A 24,904-nucleotide genomic window follows, 5' to 3' on the forward strand; every position below is an offset into this window, starting at 1 on the left:
GGGGTGTTGATTGACAGCCGGCTGAACATGAGCCAGCAGTGTGCCCAGGTGGCCAAGAAGGCAAATGGCATCCTGGCTTGTATCAGCAATAGCGTGGCCAGCAGGGACAGGGAAGTGATCTTGCCCCTGTACTCGGCACTGGTGAGGCTGCACCTCGATTACTGTGTTCAGTTTTGGGCCCCTCACTACAAAAAGGACATTGAATTACTCGAGCGTGTCCAGAGAAGGGCAACGAAGCTGGTGCAGGGTCTGGAGCACATGTCCTACGAGGAGCGGCTGAGGGAACTGGGGTTGTTTAGTCTGGAGAAGAGGAGGCTGAGGGGAGACCCCATCGCCCGCTACAGCTACCTGAAAGGAGGTTGCAGAGAGCTGGGGATGAGTCTCTTTAACCAAGTAATAAGTGATAGGACAAGAGGTAATGGCCTCAAGTTGCACCAGGGAAGGTTTAGACTAGATATTAGGAAGCATTTCTTTATAGAACGGGTTGTTAGGTGTTGGAATGGGCTGCCCAGGGAGGTGGTGAAGTCCCCATCCCTGGAGGTGTTTAAGAGTAGGGTTGACTTAGCGCTGAGGGATATGGTGTAGTTGAGAACTGTCAATGTTAGGTTAATGGTTGGACTGGATGATCTTCAATGTCTTTTTCTACCTAGACTATTCTGTGATTCTGTGAATCTCTGATATAAACACTACGTAGCTATTTAAAGTTAAAAAGAGAATTCATTGGCCTGTGGGATGTGGAATTCAAAGTTGAAGGACTAATAAAAATCTAACTAGATCATATTCACAGAAATGAAAGGCTTTTTCAAGACATTTATATAATGAAATACTCTTATGCCAGAATGGGCTGTTCTTACAGCTTGTCCTACAGCACTTGCAGACAGCACACCTGTGCTGGCGCAATCGGTGCTCCTGCTCGTAGATAGCTGAGGGATTAAGTAACTAATATAAAATATCTTTTTTTTTTGGTAGTAATTTATGATTAACCAAACTAAGAGAAATCTGGTAATTCTAGAAAAGACTTTTAAATAAAAACTCCAGGTTTGTATGTACATGCATTTTGCTTTTATGAAAGGTTGTCTTTATGGATGTTCATTCAAATGTGAAATGTAAATAAGCAGAATTTCAGGAATAGGTGTAACTACATGTAGAGGTCATTTTAAATAAAACAGAATGAGAATGCTTATCCTATTAAGCATTCTCTGTGATCTCAGCACTAAATTACCCTGACTGCAAGCATCAGCATTATTGCAATGCTCTGTAAGTATTTTCTGTCAGGAAGTTTAAAAAACAAACTAATATTAATTTTCTGAAGTTTTCCAAACATTTCATATCCTAAAATGTAGACAAATAGAAAATGTCAGCAACTAAATGCTACCTCTCAGACATAACAAAAATTAAAAAGGGAGATATTTTTCACAAGTCTGGGCCCTATTCACACAATAAAAAATCTCACCTCCACAAATGACATCAGCTACACAGAGAATCCAAGGAGAAACCTAACTAACAAGGGACACTGAATAATTCAATACATCTTTCATACATCACCGCAAGGTTCACAGAACAGCAAGGGGAACGCCTCAATTACTGATATGCTTTCCCCTTCAGGGAGCAGTGAAAGTTAACTTTCACCATTAGTGCAGTAGAATATCACTTTAATAAATTTATTTTAGCAGCACTTAATACAAGTCCTTAGACACAAACAAGTACAGAGTAAAAAGGCAAGGTGGGGAAATAGGCTCTTGTCTCAAAAAGACAACCATAGCAAGGCAGCCTTCTGATGGAGGTGAGGTTTCTTCACAAGGTTATGAGGAAATTTCCCATGTCTCCCCCCAGTAATCTAGAGACAGTGAATACCGTTAGAGTTACAACTTAAATATCAATTTATGACATTTCTCTCTTTGGACGCAGGTTCATGCAAAGGCAAGTATGTAAGACATTATAGAAAGTAACATTTCTGAGCATAAAGGATTTAGGAGGATTCAGTAGAGTGGGAAGGCAAAAACTTAGTATTTTCTGCTTAGGAGTCCACCACATTTCAACTCTAACACACACAAGCACTAAATGATAACAAAGTCTGTCCACCTTTTCCTTTCCAGTTATGTATTTATTATAGGATGTTAGGGAGAGATCAGAACATGAGTAAAAAGGAAAAATTCTCTTAGGCACACATATTCTTAGTGGAAATATGTTCAGTTCATACATCTTCCTGGGTTCAACCTGTATCTCATCTGCTGTATTTGAGGCATCTGGCCCAGTCCCCTAAATCATTTACCTCCTCACTTGTTCTCAATAGCAAAACCTGCATTTGGGAATAAGTATTTGTAGAATCAGTCTGGGCAAAGGCTATCTGAGCTGTTATAAACACCAAAACCAAGTTGATCTGTTCTAGATTAGACAACCTGTTCTAGATTAGATAATGTTCTATTACATGCTAGAGAATAGTAATCCATTCGTTAAAAAATTCGTTAATTAAACCACATAAAAACTTCTGAATGAATTAAAGGTGAATAAGAGCACCTGAAAACCACTCCTGTGATTCACTTACATTTTAAACTTCAATTGAGAGTATTTTAAAGTTGAATACTTTCCAACTGTCTCCTATGCTCTCCACTCAAGATTTTGTAATAGAAACACAACATTTCTCAGGTAAAACAAGGAATCTCGACAGCTTGTGTTATCCATTTATGGAAAAAATAATTAAAAATATTATTTTATTGTTTAAGATTAAACTTCTGACTCCTCTTTCTGATATTTCACCAAGTGATTTGGACAAGAGTCATAACCTAAAACCCTGGCTTACAAATTCAGTGAAATTTTAGATATTGACAAGAAGTTCTGAAGAACAATACTTTCAGAAATCTTAACTGTAAGAGTAACAGAAGTAGCCAGTGAAAAAATACAACATTTAAAAATATTCTGGGTCTCTCAGAGGAGAAAGAAGGACATCACAGGACTCTGACAAACAAGTGACAAGTATGGTCAGGAAGGCAACCTTCAGCACCACAGAAATGTTATGTTGTACCGACTTAAGAATCACTCCTTGGTTTTGCAGCACGGGCTGGACACCATGGTAAATATATTTCCAACCCCAACATGTGTAGCCATGATCAGAGAATGCTATTGTAATGATTTGGGGTGTTCTTATGAGATCAAGAATCAAGAGGAAAATATACTAAGCAGACATAAGGCAAAGTTATATTCATTTAGGTGGTGTACTGACTATCAAAAAGTCATATTCTTCTAATAATGGCAATAAACTGTCAGGCAGATTTTCTCTTCCTTAAATTCTGTTTCTACAGCAAAACCAAAATAAAAATGTTTATGAAAGGAATGTGAAAATAAGGAAAGGCTAAAATGCAGCTAGATTACAATGAAAGTTCATAGGTAATTTGAAACTATGCAGTGCTCAAAACAGATTTTATGACAGGGGTTTGCAAATGTGACAGTGACTTTCCACTGTACCAGGCCAGGAAGGAGACTTATATACTATATACAGTCCTGCACTATGTCATTAGGACACAAAATTTCCAGTAGTAGTCAAAGTTTCCCTTCAGGCTCCATGTCTGGGACAAAAAAGTCTGGCAACAGTCCAGTAGAGACTACAGAATATCCCAGTCAACAAGTTGACATTACATTACCTGAACAGTTTACCACCTATTCATTACCCTAAATATATGAATAATCTGGAAAGTACAGGTTGTCAGTTGACTGAATCTATTTTGAACCATGCAAAATGAAGCTGTTTGTATTGATGCTGTAATGCAAGTGCTCTACAAAAACCTTTGCAGTGCTTTTTTTCTTCTATGTAACACTAGGAAGAAAAAGAACTAAAGAATGTAAACTAAATCCATAGATTAACAAATATTCCAATGTATTCAGTATACTGTTTTAATGGGTTTGGCTTTCAGCTTTTATATCTTCCACACAACTATAGTATGGATGGATTTAGAGATACAATTTCATATGCTACCTCCCCTTATTATAGTCTGAATAATTTAGTATGTTTATATTTTAGGGAAAAAAACAGTAAAAATTATGTTCTTATTCACCATTCATCCCCCCTTTTCAATTTCTTTATTTATTCCATTACCATGCATGAAAAGTTTGCTTTAACTGCTAACAAGTCCAGCCTTATTCTAGAAGTTAAATCTCCATTCTCTATGCCCACATAATTCTCAGAAAAGCCTCTGTGAACTTAAAGTCACCAGTGTGTACTTTGAGCTATCTTGGCAGCTATTACCAACACAGAGATCTTCAACTAAGAAACTGGCTTGCAGTGGGACTAATTCACAACTGAGACAGAGTAGAATCAAGGATTTTCCCTTATAATAGTACAGCTGTCTTACAACTGAGCATTTAAGAATTCAGGATCCAATATTGACTGAAACTCGGTATGCATTGAAGCATTGCTTTTTTACTTTTATTTAATGATCACATGGTATTTCTTAAATTTTGTACATGTTTTAAATGAATTAATTCAAATTTACATAGTGTTTTGAAGTACTTTTTATCAGATACCTTACAGAACTCATCTATATGAAAAGTAGTCCATGATCATGGCACACATACTACTTGATCTTTTTAACAGAGATTAATGAGAAAAGCAGTATCAGTAGATATATCAGACAAGTCAGTCACTGCTAGAATAGCACCTAAAAAGTAGATTTCAGCTCACCAATGAACTGCTTGGAAGAATGATTTGGACTGAGGACCAAGTTTTTCAACTCAAAAGTCAGAAGCAGTTTTATTCACGTAAGATAAATGCAATTCCTCACAGGCTTTATTTTTTTTTCTTCAAATTAATTGCTAAAAGATACCATATTATAGAAACAGAAATGTATCTGAAAAATTCCGTTAGTGAAAACCTCCTGGAAAATAACATTTAAATAAAGAAGAACTAGGATAAGTCTGAAGGGTATAGCACTGTTGTTTCCAGATGTCAAAAGCTAAACACAATCATAAATGGATATAAAACTGGTTTAGTAGACATTTCGGGAGTTTATAAAAAGAAAAAAGAATTCCAAATAACTAAATTTTTTTTTTTTTTTTTTTTTTTAAATCACTAGTCATAAATATTTAGAAGAAATCCAGATCCTCACTGGAACAAATTCTAGTGTTTCCACTGTTGTTGATCCTGCCATTTATACTAAGCTTACAAGATCAACCATTGACAAGCGGAAAACTATATATTATCGGTTTTGAGACAGGAGAACATAACTTATTTATTTATAAAATCATAATTACAATAAATCCTTATTTTAAACTATATTTGTGTTACTCAGATGGTCAGTAGTAAGTATAACTTAACTTTTCATGGGAACATTTAAAGAGGTTATTTTTAGTAAAGATCAGCTTTGTTCTAATTAGCTCTTGAAAAGCTTCTACAGAAGAACAAACCCTTTATTATCAAGTACCAAGTACACATCATCTTTTTTCATCTCACTCATAAGCTGATGACATTTCCAACTACAGAAAAAGGAAACAATACAATAAAGGAGATGGGAAATGAGAGGGTCTTGGCACATGATTAGTTTTTATATAAAAGTGTGTTCAGGAGAATATTTTTGTTGATTACCTGTAATATATATTTTAAAAGTACTGTAATAGCTATTATAACTTATCTCTAGTGACTGTGTAATGCCACATACTTTTTTTTTTCTTCTTAAATTAAAGAAAAAACATGGGGAAAAACTGTTTAGAGTAAAACAAGAGGGGGAAAGAAACCCTGTTGATGTACCATTTTTATTATGCAAGCAAGTTAAAAAATAGCAACCTGTGACATAAAAGTAGATTGCTACATAGGCATCCTAGAATTTGTATTCCTATTTTATGTTCTCTCAGGACACAAAAAAATGCTGATTCCGAAACCTTTGACAAAAGTGGGGTATAGGAATTAATATTAATCACTTCTTTTGGTATTAGCAAGCCTGCTGTTTATGCTGGCTTTTGTGATATGCATATAAGGTCTCCAGGGAACTGCAGTATATTATCTACATAGGAAACAAGTCTTAAAGAGGCATGTGCCTGCCTACAAATGATGAAGGTATATCGCATGTGTGAATGAGCAGCTAAATTCTGACAGATACAATTAAAATCAATAGTTCAGTCATACATATCCATCTAAGACGTGGAATAAATTTTGCATTAAACACAGATGCATAGCTCACTACTAATTATGATTCCTATTTCTGAACTGCTGAAGAAGCACTGAATGCAGTGGATGAGGTTTACGACCTTACTCAATTTGAAATTCAAAATATAATTTTTTTCTGAGTTCATCTACTGTGGATACTACAGGAAATGCAGCATCATATTCAAGATGTCCATATGCACTTTTTCCTAGTGTTAACTCATTTTCTATTGGCATTTTGACTTTCTGCCAACCAGTTGCTGGGTTTTCCTTGCCTAATTTTAGGAAAAGGCAGTGAGAAAACTACTGACATAAGGTTTGTTCCCCAGGAAATCCAGAGTTTGTTCCCATTATTCACCACAAAGATCTACTACCGCACATATGTTAGGACTAGTCATACAGGCACTTAGAAGTACTGTGTGATTTTATAGAAGGCTTCAGAAATGAAACCTTCATGAAGGGTGGAAGTTTGCTCAGCAGGCATTATGCCAAACACTACAGAGGATCACAGTGTTCCCTACAGCAGTCTCATCTTTGTGAGGGAGGAAGAGAAAAGAGGTGAAAGAGGAGTAGATGTCTACAGTAGGACCTGGACAGATTTCAGCTAATTTTATTTGCCTATGTTAGAAGCCTAGTCAACTTAGTCTCCCCATATGGTGAATAAATCATTTCCAGGGAGCAATTCAGCATATGTATGAATGTAACCTTCTCCACTGACTGGGGCAATGTGACTGTGCTCCTACATTAAGGCTGAGTGAGATGAACCCAGACCTCAGAATATGCTGCTGGCCGTGGCTAAAAATTAAACTATGCAGATTTTAGCAAACCAGCATGCATGCATGAAACATTTTTCTCCTGTGACCATAGAATATTAAACCAAACTAGTTAAATAAAGTATGGCTATTTATGACATGAAGGTGTTTTTACCCTAATTCATATTCCATCTGTAATCACTCAGAGCTGCAGGTGTAGTCATCCAACAGATCATGAGGACCCACAGTACAAAAAGTGCAGACAAAAAAACCAACTTCCAGCTGTGAAGAGCTGGCAGCCTAGACTGCAACTCAGAAGTGAAAGAGGAAATGGAAGAGGAGAACCTAGAGAGGAAGTTGGAACAAAACAAAGATGTCCTCATTCACCAATTGCCTCTCCAGAGTATGTCAAGTTTACAAATACGAATTTTGAGCTTCTTGTGTTCTGTACCAAAACCACACATGCAGAGAAATTTGTATCTCGCAAATTTTTGATTATACAGATTATAAAGGGAAGCCTATGCATAGAGTAATTTAGTGTGACTAATATTGCCAAATATCCTTAGTGTCTTTCTCTCACTCTGTGCAAACAGCATGTTAAGCCTTTTAGCACATGTTGGGCTTTGTCATTTCACATCTACCAGCACATATGCATTGCATGTTGACAACTATTTCCCAGATTAAATTCAATAAAGTCTGTTTGTTAAACTCAGTAACTAAGTGGACTTTTTTTTATGTGATCTTCATAGGGAAATTGAATTTAACAAGAAACTTGAATGAAAAAAGAACCTGAATGAGATTTGAGTATTTTTATATATATATTCTTTTTATTTCTGAGTTTTCTTGTTAGCAATCCACATTATAATATTTGCCTAGTAAACAGTAATACCGTATTGAACAACTTTAGATTTGGATTTTTTTATTAAGATTTACTCTGAGTCCCATATATTTCAGTTTTTGTTATCCAAGAGATGGGAAAATTTACATTTCACAAGTTTGGGGTTTTTTTTAAAGAAAAAAGTCTTAAACATTTATGTGAAATTTTGATCATTCAGGACAGAAGCCATCCTAAATTACTGACTGATTGCCTATTATCTGCTCTGCAAAGAGAAAGTTTAAATGGTGACAGTATGAATAAAATTATGAGTGATGAATGATCCATGTCATGGATTTATTTTTACCTCTGTGCAATAATTTACGAAAAATGTGCCTACACATTAAAGACAGACATCCAATGGTAACTGTCTTTAACATATTTGAAGTATTGTAGTATCAGTTAAACAAACTTAGGTTTTGCTCACAACTTAACTGTATAACAATAGTAATCCACCTATTTATGGTTTGGTACTGGTGATAATGCTTCTCTTATTAGCAATTACAGAAAACAGCTTGATGCCAAGTCTTCCTTATTGAAACTTGATTAATCACAGTAAGACAGCAGTATTCAACTTACATTATTTTTAGTGTGTTTCAAGACTGAATGAATATCCTTCTAATATTTGCAAAACCAAAATGCCTGCTATGTATAATATGAAACATGGTTTTAAGAACAAGGGAAAAAAGAATCTAGGCAGTCTGGGAAGACAAAAATCACAGGAAGTTTGGGACAGCCTCAGCAAATCTCTATGGTAATTCAGTGAAAAATACTACCATGGTGGAAGACGCATAACAACTATAAGAAGGAGATAAAGATGCATAAAGGTTCATAGGTTCACAAAGCACTACTAGAAAAGATTCTCCAAGCAGTGTTTATAACACAGATTGTCATCATACAAGAACTCAAACAAAAAAAGTTGCACTTCCCCTTCCTTTTCACATCAGAGGTTGTAAATCTGACTTAGCCTGATCTGCTCCAATAGGGGTTAAATCTTTTGGCTTTTATTTTTTGTAATGCAAAGTATCTTGTAAAAGACATCAAAGGATCTGTCTTCCTGAAAAGTCAATACTTCGGTGTTTTAGGATAATACCCTAAAAAACAGACACTCAAGATTTTTACTCAATTTTGAAGCTACCAAGTAAGGTTATTAAAAGAATTTTACAATGTTATTGGTCCAATACCATAAAATCAGAATTGGGTGACTGGATGGGATGATCAAACTATTACTGCTGAATTCTTCTCCCTGGTATCCAGTGACAGGACACATGGGAATGGTTCAAAGCTGCACCAGGGGAGATTTAAACTGGACATTATGAAGCATTTATTTACTGAGAGGGTGCTCAAACACTGGAACAGGCTTCCTAGAAAGGTGGTTGATGCCCCAAGCCTGTCAGTGTTTAAGACCATTTGGACAATGCCCTTCATAACATGGTTTAATTTTTGGTTAGCCCTGAACTGGTCAGGCAGTTGGACTAGATGATGATTGTAGGTCCCTTCCAACTGAAATACTCTATTCTATGCTATTCTATCCTAGTTTATTCTTGAATGGTAGTAAATTATTCTATAAGAAAATATCAATAGGCAGTCAACATCCTATATGTTCTGGATAACATTTCAGAAATGTGGTTTATCAGTGCTGGAACACAACTAAAATGCAATGAAAATCCCCAGACTTAATTTTTTAGGATATGAACACGCCTAAATATTATCTAGCTGTCAAACTTTTCCTTTAGAAATAACTTCTTACTACTTATGTTGCACACAGAAGAGGAAGCTTTGTCGGCAAACAGGTACTCTTGGAGCCTGGGAGTCTCAAGCTAGCAGCAGCATACCAGATTTGGTCAGACTGACTTGTCCTCATCAGCTGACTCCACTTGCATACCTGCATAAGCATGCACTATTCAGCTACTTACTTGCATGGCATCCTGCTGCTCAATGCAGCTGGCTCCACAGCATTCCCATCTGCCAAAATACATCTTTTCAAAAATGTGTTTTTGTTCCAAGACAAAATTAAACACAAGTTTTGTGAATTGCAGAGAGATCCTCACAGCAGCTACAGCATGATGTCACTTGAGGATGCTTCCAACAACAGAGCAGTAGCCTGAATAAATTATTTTTGAAATATTAAAGAAAAAATCAATAAAAAAATTAATCAAACCTATTACCAGGAGATATTTTCTAATGGAAGAGTGGTTTGCTGAAGATGCTTGCAAATCAGAATATGGAACTAGCTGAAACACATGGCAATTTACAGTCATTATAACCTTGCTTACTGAGCACTATGCTAATCTGGTAAATGGTCATGTTGAAAGTATAGCTGCCTTTTAATCACAGTCTCTAGTGACAAATAAGCTGCAAAATAACTAACCATCAAAGATCTTTTCCCCAACTAGCAACCTCATGTGACTAAGGAAGGCCAGCATCTATTGCCAGAAGTACTCATGAGTATGTCTTTGCAATGGTCTGTTCTGTCCTTAACAGCCCAGCCTAAATGAATAGTTACCCATCAACATTTCAGCAAACTGGGTGCAACTTTTGGCACAGGCTCAGCTCAAGGCTCATATTCTGCATTCGTAACAAGATCACTTAGCCTCTCTACCACACTCGTTCCATTAAATGATGAGCAAAACTAGTCCAAAGCACTTAAATCTACTCAGAAAATCAAAGGAAAGGTGGAACAATCAGGAAAGTCATATAACTATTGAAACTTATCTTTCACTAACTGGGGTTTCTGATTCTGTCATATATGATGAAGTACTATTTAATCCTGTAATTTTGTTATCCATAACTCATGAAAATTACTTATCATTACATATAATTTTACTATAGTGTATATTTTTCTCCTTAAGGCTACAAGTTTTTCTTTAGACATTTTAAAAATATTTGGGAAAACAAGTATTAAGAAGTAATGAAAACATATAACTAATATCATAATCTAAAAATTTAAGAAAACTTTTTAAGACAAGAATTGACAGGTCCTTTATTTGAAATTGCATATGGCAGCTCCAAAAACCATAATCCTGCTGTGCTTTCTCAGCATCTCACTTTCCTCTCTGACATGTCCGATGTGGCTCTTCCCAGGTTGGGAGTTCTGACCCCTTTATTTTGCTGATCTTACTTTTTCTCAGTTTACTAACTACCTCCAATATTTTAAATATAAGGGCATTTACACAGTATTTTTATTCTCACAAATGTTTTCATGCATTTATATCCTACCTTACAGATTTCCAGTTTCCCTTAGTGACTGCCTGCATTTGCCACTTCTGTGGTTGTTCATGCTCCAACGTTCTTGCCCTTTCTCCCTTTTTTTCTGTATAATATCCCTTGATTATATTTTGCTCCTTCTATTCTTTCAGTTGGCATCTATAGTGGACTTTTTTGTCTTCTTCTTAGGTCCTAATCTATTTTATTGCATTTACCTGGCACGATTCCAAAGCTGAACTCTTGTCTTTACTTTACTCATTTTAATTCAGCTCTCACAGGAGTCAGAAATATTACCTGTAAACGAAGCATTTCACCATGAAACCCACTTTGCACTCTCTAAACACACTTCTTCCAAACCAGGGGAGACTATCTGGCCAAGTGGCAGTCATACTTTTCAACCATGAACGTAATGCCCTCTCAGACTGAAGAAGGAAGATTTAAAAACCAAACTCCACATCCAAAGAAGCAATCAAGTGAGTTTGGTTCTGTGTTCTCTTATTCCCTCTCTTGTCAGCCTCTCATTCAATTCCAGCTCTTCATTATCTTTAATATATGAGATTTCTAGAAAAAAACAATTTTGTCAGTGAGTGGATTTTCTCACCCTGGTTACTGATAACATCTGATCTTCCTTCATGTCACACATTTAAACTCTTCAGACTCAGAAACTTGTTGAAAACTGGTGCCTACATCACAAAGCCAAAAGTCATCCAATTCCGCCTGTTGTGTGAAATAAAGTCTTCAAGTTGGAGAAAAGTAAAACTGCAGTAAGTGGTCTCTAAAGTTCCTGGTAAAGTCAGAATCTGACCCCCAAAATTGGGTTAATTGTTAAAATGATTGAAAAATATTATAAATTCTGTTTTTTTGAGGCGGGAGTAGGTGTTTTAATCATGGCCAATGAACTGCCAGAATGGAGAGTTTCATTATCAGGAATGGAAGGATGGAGGGATGAACTGGGTGAACAATGGTCAGGCATCTGCAAGACATCTTCATGGTCTGTCTTCTGAGACACTTAATCTAATCAAAAATCGTTGGGCCTTCAACATCATGACTATGGCAGAAAAGAGAAGTAATTATGGAACTATTACCCTCATTAAGTCTGTTTCAACCCCAAATAAACTCTATATTTTCTTCTCAACAATACTGTATTTTCTTGCTTTTAATGTGTCTCAAAAAAACCATAAAAATTTAACAATTCATTAATTTTGCCATAATCAGGATAGCATTTTTCTTCATTATATTATGGGCTTGAACATCCCCACACTCTTCAACAGAGGAAAAAGCTCCTTCACTCCGTTGTCAGTATTGGAGTCTGAAGTTACTTCAGCATGCCACAGTTACAAGAAAAAATAGGAAACTTATACTATGTGGTCTAACTGGCCAAATTTATGTGAGGATAATGAAAGGAAGGAATGTGTCAGGGGAGTAAAAGAAACTTTTCTGAGATGCGTGGGAATGTCACTAGCAAGCACAAGATAATGGAGAACTTGCTGAAAGCTGGGACGGAAAATGCTGAACAACCCTCCACCTGGGAAAAGGGAGGGCAATACAACGCTGCCAGTTTTTGCAAATTGCTCTTACGTCACAAATATACTGACATAAAGGCAAGGCTCTTTGTGAGAGGTCCTGGCAAAAAGACAATTCTGAGGCAAAAGCAGCTAGGACAGTTAAAACTGAATTAGTATTTAGCCATGTAATTCAGATCATATTTTTCCCTCTTTCTTGAAGTCCTACGACTTCTTTTATACATACAAATGACATGAGCTTTTTTCTTGGAATCTTCTGGAATTTTCTCTTTCACCTCCTGCTTCCAGAAGATTTTCCTTGCATGAGATATAATCATCCTTAGAAGTAATAAGGAAAGGAAAAAAAAAAAAAATCTGCATCTGAGAAGAAGTCAGGTAGAGCTGTGATTAAAGGTTGACATTTTTACCTAGTATGCAAGATTAGATTTTCCATTTTTATACATTCCCTCAGGAACAACTTGTACAGATTTATATGAGTTGGCATCATTCTGTCAGTTCTTGGTATGGCAAATGATTTTTGAGACCGGACCTGAATTTCCTCTAGTAATAAAATACTTGAAAATGAGCACCACACATAAGCCAAACCTATGACTATTTTTTCGTGGGATCTGCTTGGAAGAATCCTATGGGATACAGTCCTGGATAGAACAAGGGTTCAGGAGAGCTGGTTGTTTTTCAAAGATCATCTCCCACAAGCTCAAGAATGATCTATCCCAATGACGTGTTAAGGAAGAGTAGCAGAAGGCCTGCATGGATGAAAAAGGAACACCCAACAAAACTCAGATATAAAAAAGAAGCATACAAGAGGTGAAAGCAGGGACAGGGGATCTGGGTGGAATATGTAGACACTGTCTGAGTATTCAGGGATGCCATTAGGAAAGCCAAAGGCAATTCAGAGATAAATCTGGCAAAGGACATGAAATGCAACAAGAAAGCTTTCTGTGGGTATTTCGGCAGCAAAAGGTAGACAAGGGAAAATGTGTTCCCATTGCTGACTGGGGCAAGGGACCTGGTGATACAGGACATGGTAATGGCTGAGGTACTCAATGCCTTCTTCACCTCACTCTTAACTAGTAAGGCTGGCCTTCAGGAATCCCAGATGCCTGAGAAAAATCGGAAAGTCTGGAGCAAGGAAGACACCCTCAGTGGAGGAGGAAAGCCAGAGTCTTCTCAATAGTTCTCACTGACAGGACAAGAGGCAATAGGCACAAACTGAAATACAGGAAACTCCCCTTAAACGTAAGACAGCTTTTTTACTGTGAGAGTGGTCAAACACTGGAACACGTTGCACAGAGAGGATGTGGAGTGTCCATCCTTGGAGATATTAAAAACTTGAGTGGACACAGTCCTCAGCAACCTGTTTTGAGCACCAGGTTGAACTAGATGATCTCCAGGGGTCCCTTCCAACCTCATCCATACTGTTATTCTGTGTTTTCTTTTCTTGTCCTTTCCTTCATATATTCACCTTGTTCAAAGTAAAAAGAACAAAATTACAACAGCGGCATCTCAGAACTTTTGGAACTTTTTTCTCTTTCTCTCTGTTTTAGCATTTCATTATCCATTAGCCTTAATGTACACTAACGCATCCTTGTCAGCCTTCTCTCTTTAAATTAAGAGAAACGGTATGATCGAAGAAACTTTTACTCTAAGATGTATACTCACAGTATAGGCAAATCCCTATCCATATAGATCCTATAGATAAAGATACACCTTATGACCCAATAAATAACATGTCCTAGGCAGCACCATAGCAGAACTCCTAAAAGAAATCTAGAAGGGTTTGCAACGCTTGTTGAAGGCAGTTCTTTTCTGTACAAGCTTTGATTAAGGAAAGAAGATACACACTTTAATTTAGTGCTTTTCTGAAAAGAAATCCTCGAAACTGATAATGAAAAGAAATAAAAGAACATCCAGAGGGATCACCATATTATGTCCCAAGCACCAACATAGCAATCACATTTAAAATGCTTAAACAGTTTGAAAATGCTTTCTAATATTATGAAGATTTTCACAGATGCATATTTAAGGACAAGAAAGACTCCTAGGAGAATTTTATCTGTCCGCCTGCAAAATTTGGGTCATAGACACTCATCCCATAATTCCTAAAACATCATACTTCTGTAGCTTCAGAAAGAAAATACTCTATAAAAAAATTGACCCTTTATTTCCACTAAGTGTAACCATAAAAAACAGCAGAATCATTACAAGCTTTCATAAAGATAAATGTTTAAGTGTATTTGACTATGAATCTTCTTTTGACTTGACCTTGACTATATTGAAGGCACATAGAAAAATTTACAGTGAATGCTAGATGTGAGCTATACTAATATCTGGCTAACTGCCTCTGCTGTGAAAGCTCTTTCTATTTTAGTAAAATTTTATGCACAAAAGCATTTTCCAGAAACTGATGTAGTATGTTCAATACATTTTTATACCCAAGCTTAATTACAAAAGCTTTTTCATAATAACAAATATTGTCCCAAGCAGAGACTATATTTAATAAATACGCTTATTATTTTCCTTAATGAAAGCAATGTTTAAAAATTGTAGGTAATCCCATTACACTGTACTTCAATTATATAGCCCAGCTCTCCTACCCTCCTGCTGGTAGAAGACTACCTCATCTTAGTTTCCAATTATATACATTAAGTCCTTCCAAAACCACCTTCATTATTACACACAGCATGTTTCGCTCTATCAGAGAAAAAGCTGTAATTGGGAAAGAGCAAAATGCATTTTCAAGCCTAAAATAATCACAAGAAAAGTTAATTATGTCAATTAAAATAATCTTCTCTCCACTCAACAAATATGACCTATTTGTACAGAGAAACACAGGAGGACAGGTTCTGATCTTTGATAAAGCACGGTATTTCTACTCAAGTAACTCTTACCAGAAAATCTGTGATAGAGCCAAATTTTCACTTTAAATTAGATTGTAATAGAAGAATGGCCAAAAAGGATTATAGGATGAACCCAGGGGAATCCTCTAAAACAGAAACCATAACATTTCACATACACACCCAAAATTAAACATAAGTATCTCCATTCTTGGATTAAACCTCTACTTCCTAAAAGCAGAAAAGGACTACTGATGCAAGAGTATTACTGACAGAAGATGCCCTGGAAAAGTATGAAATTAAAAATGGTACATATAACAGGTAAAATCTGCATGGTTACTGCTAATTGTTCTTGGTGAAGAATTTCATCTCAACATCAGAAGGCAACCAAATGAAGCTATGAAGTGACTTTAACTACAGTTACTACCTCAAGGCAGACCTTTACGTGTTGAAGATACTGCCACATACAGCAAAACTAGAGCTGTTCACTCCAAACAGCATTAGAGAAGGCATGAAACAAGAGGCTCACAGATCAAACAAGAAGCTGCACAAGCCCAACCTGCAGGCCCTCACGTTGTAGAACAAAGAGCAAGATATGAGGCATCTCTCTTTATTAGCTGTTTCTGATAGATAAATTTCATTCCTCTGCAAACTGTACCTTACTTTGATGCTAAACTTGTTTGGCCACAACCACTTCACCACTTCTTAAAATGCACAAAGTTTTCACTAGCTTGTTCATTCTCATATTTTCACAAGAGCTAATTGTGACAGAACAGCTATTCACAACACTAATTTTGTTGTGTTGAGCTTTTCCATCCCACCTCACAACACCTTAATTAAACCATTCTACTTTTGAACATTTCCTTACATATGAATGAAGAGCTGCCCACTGCAGAAGATCAGATCTGAGACCATCTAAGGAACCTGAAGGTGCACAAGTACATGGGACCTGATGAGATGCATCTGCGTGTCCTGAGGGAACTGGTAGATGAAGTGACTAAGTCACCATCCATCATACTTGAGAAGTTGTGACAGTCCAGTGAAGTTGCAACTGACCAGAAAAGGGGAAACAAAACCCCCATTTTTAAAAAGGGAAAAAGGAAGACCCAGGGAACTATAGGCCAGTCAGTCTCACCTCTGTGCCCGGCAAGATCATGGAGCAGATCCTCCTGGAAACTATGCTAGGGCACGTGGAAAATAAGCAGGTGATTGGTGACAGCCAACATGGTTTCACTAAGGGAAAATCGTGGCTGACAAATTTTGTGTCCTTCTACAATGGGGTTACCGCATTGGTGGATAAGGGAAGAGCAACTGACATAATTTACCTGGATTTGTGCAAAGCATTTGGCACTGTCCTGCATGACATCCTTGTCTCTAAAATGGAGAGACATGGATTTGATGGATGGACCACTCAGTGGATAAGGAATTGGCTGGATGGTCACACTCAAAGCTGTTCCTCAGGGGTCGGTGTTGGGATGGGTGCTGTTTAACATCTTTGTTGGTGACATGGACAGTGGGATTGAGTGCACCCTCAACAAGTTTGCCAATAACACCAAGCTGTGTGATGCGGTTGACACGCTGGAGGGAAGGCATATGCCATCCAGAGGGACCTGGACAGGCTTGAGAGGTGGGCCCACGTAAACCTTATGAAGTCCAACAAGGCCAAGTGCAAGGTCCTGCATATGGGTCAAGGCAATCTCAAGCACAAATACAGGCTGGGCAATGAGTGGATTGAGAGCAGCCCGGCCGAGAAGGACTTGGGGGTACCAGTGGATGAAAAAGTGACTGTGAACCAGTAATGTGTACTCACAGCCCAGAAAGCCAACCGTATCCTGGGCTGCATAAAAAGAAGCGTGGCCAGCAGGTCAAAGGAGGTGATTCTCCCACTCAACTCTGCTCTCATGTGTCCCCACCTGGAGTGCTGTACAGCCCTGGAGCCCCCAGCGTACGAAGGACATGGACCTGCTTGAGCGAATCCAGAGGAGGCCACGAAGATGATCAGGGGGCTGGAGCACCTCCCCTGTGAGGACAGATGGAGAGAGTTGGGGTTATTCAGCCTAGAGAAGAGACAGCTCCAGGGAAACCTTAAGTGGCCTTCCAGTACTTAAAAGGGACCTCCAGGGAGGGACTCTTTATCAGGGAGTGTAGTGACAGGACAAGGGGTGAGGGTTTTAAACTGAAAGAGGGTAGATTTAGATTAGATATTAGGAAGAAATTCTTTACTGTGATGGTGATGAGACACTGCAACATGTTGCCCAGAGAGGTTGTGGCTGCCCCCTCCCTGGAAGTGTTCAAGGCCAGGTTGGACGGGGTTTTGAGCAACCTGGTCTAGTGGAAGATGTCCCTGCCCATGGCAGGGGGATTGGAACTAGATGATCTTTAAGGTCCCTTCCAACCCAAACCATTCTGTGATTCTATGACTTGCTATTGTTCTGTCAGCACCAGAAATAGAAGTAATATTGTATGGAGTATTACAATATGTCTACAATGTCACCATAAACTTGCTTTAAGCCAGATAGTTTAGGTAGTTCTTTGCTGATGCCAAATTCGTATTTCTTTATTTTACAAAATCCTAATAATTTGCTGTATAAAATTTGTACTGATGATTTGCAATATGACAGGAGAAGTCAAGTGCAAGTACACTGCAGTTTAGAAAGCATTTTCAGTTTTCACAAGGAAACACTTCTTCTCCTAGAAGTTCCAACCTCTTAATTTCTTTCACCCTGATTCATTTTTTCCTTATCACTTGGTGACTTTGTCAGAGAATTGGGATCACTGCCAAAGATGTTTACCTCAATTTTGTTTCCAGTCCTAAATTAGATTCCTCCTAAATACTAAATTAGATTATTAATCAGTTAAAAACTAAATCTTCATTATTAATTTACTAGAAACAATACAGCAGCTTGTAAAACATTTATGCAGCAGTAAATGGAGAACCACTTTGCAGAGATCACGACATGCTTAATTTACTACACAACTAAATATTTAATTACAAATGGTAGCAAAGCTGAAGGTGCCATGTTGAAATTAAACAATCTTTTAAGCAATAAAAGTCTTAACTGTATTGTGGACAGTAATGGTAAATTTCTAAAACAAGTGGTAGGAAACATACTCCATTTTGTGGGGTTTGTACTTACCAGTTAATTGAAGAATCATGTATTTGGCTATCCAGTTTGCTATTTACTGTTAAGTCTGTTCCCCACAGGACTTTCAACAGAAATAATTTTAAAATGGCATTTTAAATTAATTGAAAACACAATGCACTTCATATGCCACTTATAATAAATAGAATTTGGAGGAAAAAAGCATTATATTCTTTACAGCAGGATTTTTTTTGCATTTGCAATATAATTGTCTTGCTAACAGTACCATCTCTAATTAGAGTAATTAGAGTGTTTTAACTTTCTTGTGCGCATCTACATAATTCTTTGTTTCAGATTCAGTTTTCAAAACCTTCCAGGTACAATTTTTAAAATGAATTTGCATTTATACATCCAGATTTATATTACAAATTTTGGCTCATAAGCAGTTTAGGAAATTGCACACAGACCTTTTCTCAAGCCATCTCAACATGGATATACCCTTCCCAGTGTTGAACCTCAACAGCAAATTATAATATGCAGCATACCTATTTAAGGTGAGCTTTCAAAACAGATATTCTTAGGTCAATAAATGTAGCTGAATGTTTCAGAAGTTGTTAAATGTATAGAAAGATGGACGAGTTATCTTTTTATTTTTCTTTTTTTTAAAACTATTCCTTCCTATTGTCTCACTGACTCAAATAACATGGCTCTCAAAAGAGGAAGGCAGAGACTTTTTTTTACCATTTGAACAAAAATAAATGTGAAGAACGGAGTGAGCAAAGCAATATAGGCTGGAGGAAGTTAAGAATAATAACAGTGTGTCCCATTTCAAGAGGAAGGCTCATTCAGTAGAGTATCACACCAAACAAAACAATGATCAGACTGTAAGTGTAGTCCTGAAAACAGAGTAGCAACAGTATCGCTTGCACTTAATCTTGAACATCTAGTTCAAAACAGCAAATTGATATTTCTCAACAGCCAAGATGGTTTTATTAATAATATAGAATAGCCTGATCTTTTGCTACCTTATAAAAGTACACGACAGTCTTGTAAAAAATAATTCACCTAAAATCTTTAGAAAAGTTGTCAGCAAAAAAACCCGCAACTATGTATACGTAACTCACTGGCTAACTGGAAAACAGTATCATATTCAGAAAATGAGTAAAACACAACTTCTTTATGTCTAAAGGCTAAAGAATATTTCATAGATTTGTAAAATTGCCTGCTATAGTTATTCAAGACTCGAAACAGAGTAAAGAACTATACGTTTGGTAGTGGGCCTCTTGCTACACTTCAGCATCTAATATGTTATCCTAATGATATGACCTCGCTTCTCAAGGTAACTTGTAAGGTAAACATTTTAAAAATAAGATGAGTGATATCACTAGCATTAATCAACCCATGCTCAGTTACACATCACTGCATGGAATATGAAAGAAGAACTTAATGGAAGACAGACTGAAGTAAATTGAAGACACTCTTGGTCTGGGACTGAAATACAAGGCTTTCATGCAAAGTTTACTGTTCAAATCCATTTCCACTTTAATAATGACAAAGTTATTGCACTGCTGACTTCATGAAAGGCATGTGATAGCCTCAGACTAGTTAATACTGGCTAAGATTAACTAATTGTTTAACTAATACGATAGCTGAACATAATGAGTCATTTGACATAGTGCTGGTATCATCACCAGTCATCTCAGAAGAGCTAGAAGTTGTGCAAGCCATGTAGCTTCACAGACTTTCTCTGTATCTAAAGGCTGTCATTTCTGAACTGATTTGCAATTTGTGTGGGGTGGGAAACATGGGGAACCTTGTTTGGCTGTTTTCTAAGCTGTATGTAAGCTGTTGTGAAAAAGAGAGCTTCAGTCTTCAGAACAGTTCGTGAATGCTTCACATGACATTTGGGCCTCCTTCATGGTGGTAAAAACTCTCATACTGCACAAACCAGCTAATCCCCCGATTCTTCACATTGCTCATCTGAAGCTGTTAACATATATTAAAGCTGTAACCAAGCTTTCCCTGACATGCATCAACATTTCAAGAGGTGTATGGCAGAGAAATTCTTTTGCACCATAAAAAAATAGTACCTCCTTTAAAATAAACTGTCTTGAGAATCATATTACATGACAATAATTCTAAATGTTATTAAAGCTGTTTGCACACACACGTCTTTGGCAGGGTGCCTTCCAACAGGAGCAAGTTACGTACATACCAGCTGTAATGGCCCACATGTATATTAAAAACATGTAAAGTATAATTTGATAATCTACCTTAGGAACTAGTGAGAGAATTCTCATCTCAGTTTTCTCCAGGGACTCTAATGCCAAAGGACAGATTGTTTCTTGTCAGTGTTTCAAACTGATCTCTATTTGCAAACATAGCAAGTGATGCCAAATGCAGTTCAGAATGCAAATCAAACAACTATTTTATTATGTGCTGTTTTGAATTGCATATGCAGGACAGAGAGGCAAGTAATGCCAAAAAACCAATAATCATACTTGCACGTCACACGAGCCATTTTCATAATATACTTGAACACTGCATAAAAATGCAAAGAAAACAATTCCAATAAAATAATGAGCATCTTATGAATTAAATATTATAGTCACAATCTACACCCTGGGATTTAACAGAACATGATATACAATGTAGACCAAGTGTGGAAAATCCAACTAAAGATACAAATACAGTAGATATACTACTTTTCTCTTAAAAAAAAACAAAACAAAACAAAACAAGGGTGAGATGATAAATTATTTACTGAATGAAAACAGGAAACAGAAATTGAGAAAAATTTTTTCTTTGAAAAAACAGAGTAGCTTGTACCCTATGATAATAAACCCACTTATTCATTAGAAGTAGACCCAAACTGATTCCATTTGAGTCACAGCATGAGCATTCAGAGTAGCAATTAACACAACCATCAGTGTGGCAGTTGTCTTCTGAATGTCTTCCTGTCTGTCCAAAAACACCATGAAATTTAACTGGAAAAGTTACTTAACCCGTTTCTAAGATGAGCACAACACTGGCTAAATCAATAAAGGAAAAACCGTTTTAAGTGACGTACCGTAGACACCTATGGATCATGAATTAAAGACCTTGTTGTACCTGACAGGCAAATACATACAGCAGTGTGTATGCCAGAATGACAATGCGTGGGGGAAAGAGAAGCGGCATCGTCAGTGTATGGCAGCCAGCTAAGATTAATTTAGAGTCCTCTTAGATTAAATTGGCGCAAAAGAGAGAAGATATTCTGTTCTTTACAAAGAGTTGACCTATGGCTGATTAACAGATATGTCTTCAATGAACAAAAACTAATTTAAAGCAGGAGTCTGCCTTATTGCTCATTAATTGCTATAGGTAGGTGCTGGGCCTATGCAGATGGAATGGGCGAGCAAAATAAGAGCAAAATCCCTCACAGATGAAAAAAAGAAAAAGATTACTTTGAAATAAAGGATTGCAAAGGATTAACTTCAGTAGTTTACTGTTGATCAGTATCTTATTTTAAAACATCACTCTTGCATTTTTTCAAGATTAGTTGAATTTATTTATTATTATTATTAATATGATTGTGAGGGGGAAGTGAGTTATAAGCATAATAAATCTCTACTTAAGCAGCTTATCCCTACTGTTATATATTAATCATTGCACATATGGGATTATAACCAACTGCAAATAAAAAGGGGGGGGGGGGGGGGAAGGAGTTGAGTAGCTATGTTTCTGGATTAAATCACAATATAAGAAAATGTCTTAGAATTGCAGCTGTGCTAAGGCAAAAAGCACAACGAGCTCTGAATACAGGAACACTCACATATTTTTCTCCACACAGTTATGTGTGAAAAGATAAGATCTCTCCATAAAACTGTAAAATAGAGCACTTACAAAGTCCATTTGAAAAGATTCCTCCAGGGGTCTGAGATATCTCCAGTATCTGTTCGAACAGGTAGTTCTACAAATAAGTGATGTACTTTTGTCATCCCATTGAATCTGGTCAATGTGGGCCCTCCTTTGCCCAAACACAAGTGAACTATCCATCCGCCCTTACAGCATTTGGCAGCTGCAGGAGATGTCCCTTAGCGAAGAAGTCATTTCACCTTTAGCCAAGGCAATAACTAGACCTGCAAGTTTTATCACTTCGTCGGAATCCCAGTGGACTGGAAATAATTTGGTAAACTCTGGTTTGAAAGAGAGCACTTGTTAAGAAATTTAAGGTATACATGCAAATATTGAAGGAAAGAGAGAGTTCATCTTGTTTGGAATTATATATATCTAAAACTAATGTATGGAAAAATGTGTTTATCTGGTATTATGTGTTATGATTTCTTAATCACATAGTTTCTATTCTATGTTGTGAGTAATTACTGTTTCAAGTGAACTGCTTATCTCTTTCAAATTAGATTGCTGGGCAGCTACTTGTAAACAAAGTAAAAATGAAACAAGAATACATAGCCTAGAACAGCCTACTCTGCAATTAGCTAAATTAAAATACAGATATGAGAATGATCTAGATATCAAGCATCATCCTAACATGAAGAGTTAATTGTTGCTATTGTCAGGACACTGTCAGAAAAATGATTAATAAGCCTGCATTTACAGACATTTTTTTTCTTACACACCCACTTTTGTTAACCTCGTAAGGCAAATTTTCCTGTCTTTTTGCAAATATTTCATTGTAGGCTGACAGTCTACCAAAGATACTCTATTTTCCTGAAACAGCTCTAAACACAGGCACACAGAATGGAAAAATGTCTGCTGGGCTATGTTCTACTTATCAAGTCTGCACTACATTAAATTTAAAACTACTCACTTAAAATGATACTGTTCAGTTTGTGAATGTTGCTTATGGGTAATCTTTATTTTTATTTACAACTGAGAGTCCAGAAACAGCATGCTATTTGTATCATTATAAATACACCCATTTTTAAAAGTTAAATTGCTTCTATCTTGAATTATAAAATAAATAAATGAGGAAAACAGGAATGATGAACTAAACTTTCTGGGGTAAACCATATATTTACGAATACAGGACATCAGTTCTTAGAACCGGTATCACCATATGAGCACTCTGGTATTTAAAAGCTAGAAAAAGAATTCTAACAATGTTATTCTGCAAAAGGATGGTGAAGGTCAACTCATTTAAACACTTTACCTGATGTTTTGCTCCCAAAAATAACGCACAAGGAGAAACCTCATTTTAAAGTGATTGTTGTCTTCAGATGTAAAAACTCAACAACATGACTAATTCTAACAGTGTTTATAATTTGGGTCTCATGGTTGAAACATGTCCCATTTCTGAACAAGCAGTAAAAACAGTATTCAACTTCCCCATTGAAATTAAATGATAGGGTGACTTTGGCAAGTCTTTCCTCACTTTTAATACTGAACCTTGAAACCCAAATTCTATCAATATAGTGAAGCATTATCAGAAGCTTTTTCACACTGCTTTAGCTTACCCTCTCAGAACAACATGATTAATTGCTCAGTTACTTTTCTGTACCTCTTCCAATCATTTAGAGCACTTATTTTTATAGCATAACCACATGCAGTTAACATATCTTGATTTCTGCTTGATTGTGGTTTAATGAGAAAAATTCAAGACATCAATCTTTGCCTTAAGTTATTCTAGTTCCGATGTTCAAATGATCACGTTTACTCTTACAGCAATAATTCTTTCATGTGACAAACTCAAAGCATTTTAATAACTTTAATAAACCAGGTAAGAGCAGAGCTGACTTGAAAGGAGTTTGGTTGTTTTCAGGCAGTATTAGTGGCAGCATTTCCTGTGCACTAAATATCTCGCTACTTGAGGGCAAGAGTAACAGTAGCAATGAAGCCAAGACAACCAAATTGAGATAGAACTTGTAGATAACAACTGAAATATTTGCTGGAAAGAGTTTATGATCCAGTCTAATAAAAAAAGTAAAGTATAAGGAACTCTGACATGCTTGAATTTTCCCTGGCAAAATGAGAACATTAAGAGCAATTAATAGGCATTATCCCATTTTACTTATAGAGAAAAGAAGTTTTAGCCAGGACTGGTTGGAAAAAAAGAGTTTCATTTTTTTAAGTTTTAAGGTTTTTAAAAACATTTTGTTCCATTTCTGAATTAAGGCTTTTCAATATATCATAAAAATATGATTCAAATAACAATGCTGATGCACACTACTTAACTTGAAAGTATCGTTATCACCATGTTTATCGTTATCACCACCTAAGGCTGCTGTTCATCTAGTTCTTCCCAGATGTTTTCTCTACTCTCCAGATGAAATTTTAACAGTTCGTGTCTGGGTTTTAGGAGCCTAATATCTACCATGAAGTCCTTAAGTTTTGTGTGGGAGTCAATGAGACAGTGCCCTACCACAGAGTGCGACTCACATGACCACAGTCTCCACGGAAATGCCAGGCTGGAGGGGAAACAAGGACTGGAAATGCAGGCCAGGAGAGGCAGTGCTGGCACTCAACAGCAGGTACTGGTTACGGAGATAAGAAAACCAG

The 24,904-nt window shown here is 36.7% G+C and overlaps 1 protein-coding gene across 24 annotated transcripts in view; it reads right to left on the reverse strand.

Moving 5' to 3' along the window:
* The window catches only part of DLG2 (discs large MAGUK scaffold protein 2), a 1,053,560-nt gene that overhangs the window by 503,782 nt on the left and 524,874 nt on the right, over positions 1-24,904 (reverse strand). The window contains exon 2 of one of the 24 annotated variants that reach the window (XM_074816370.1): positions 17,237-17,343. The exons of 22 other annotated variants lie outside the window; for them this stretch is intronic. In XM_074816370.1, the coding sequence (XP_074672471.1) occupies positions 17,237-17,281 (45 nt within the window). In that variant the 5' untranslated portion in view covers positions 17,282-17,343. Of the gene's footprint in view, positions 1-17,236; positions 17,425-24,904 lie in introns of those variants that run through there. One more of the 24 variants, XM_074816371.1, reaches the window with a different exon arrangement.

Source organism: Strix aluco, chromosome 2 (genome assembly GCF_031877795.1).
Source record: "Strix aluco isolate bStrAlu1 chromosome 2, bStrAlu1.hap1, whole genome shotgun sequence".
NCBI classification, from domain to species: domain Eukaryota; kingdom Metazoa; phylum Chordata; class Aves; order Strigiformes; family Strigidae; genus Strix; species Strix aluco.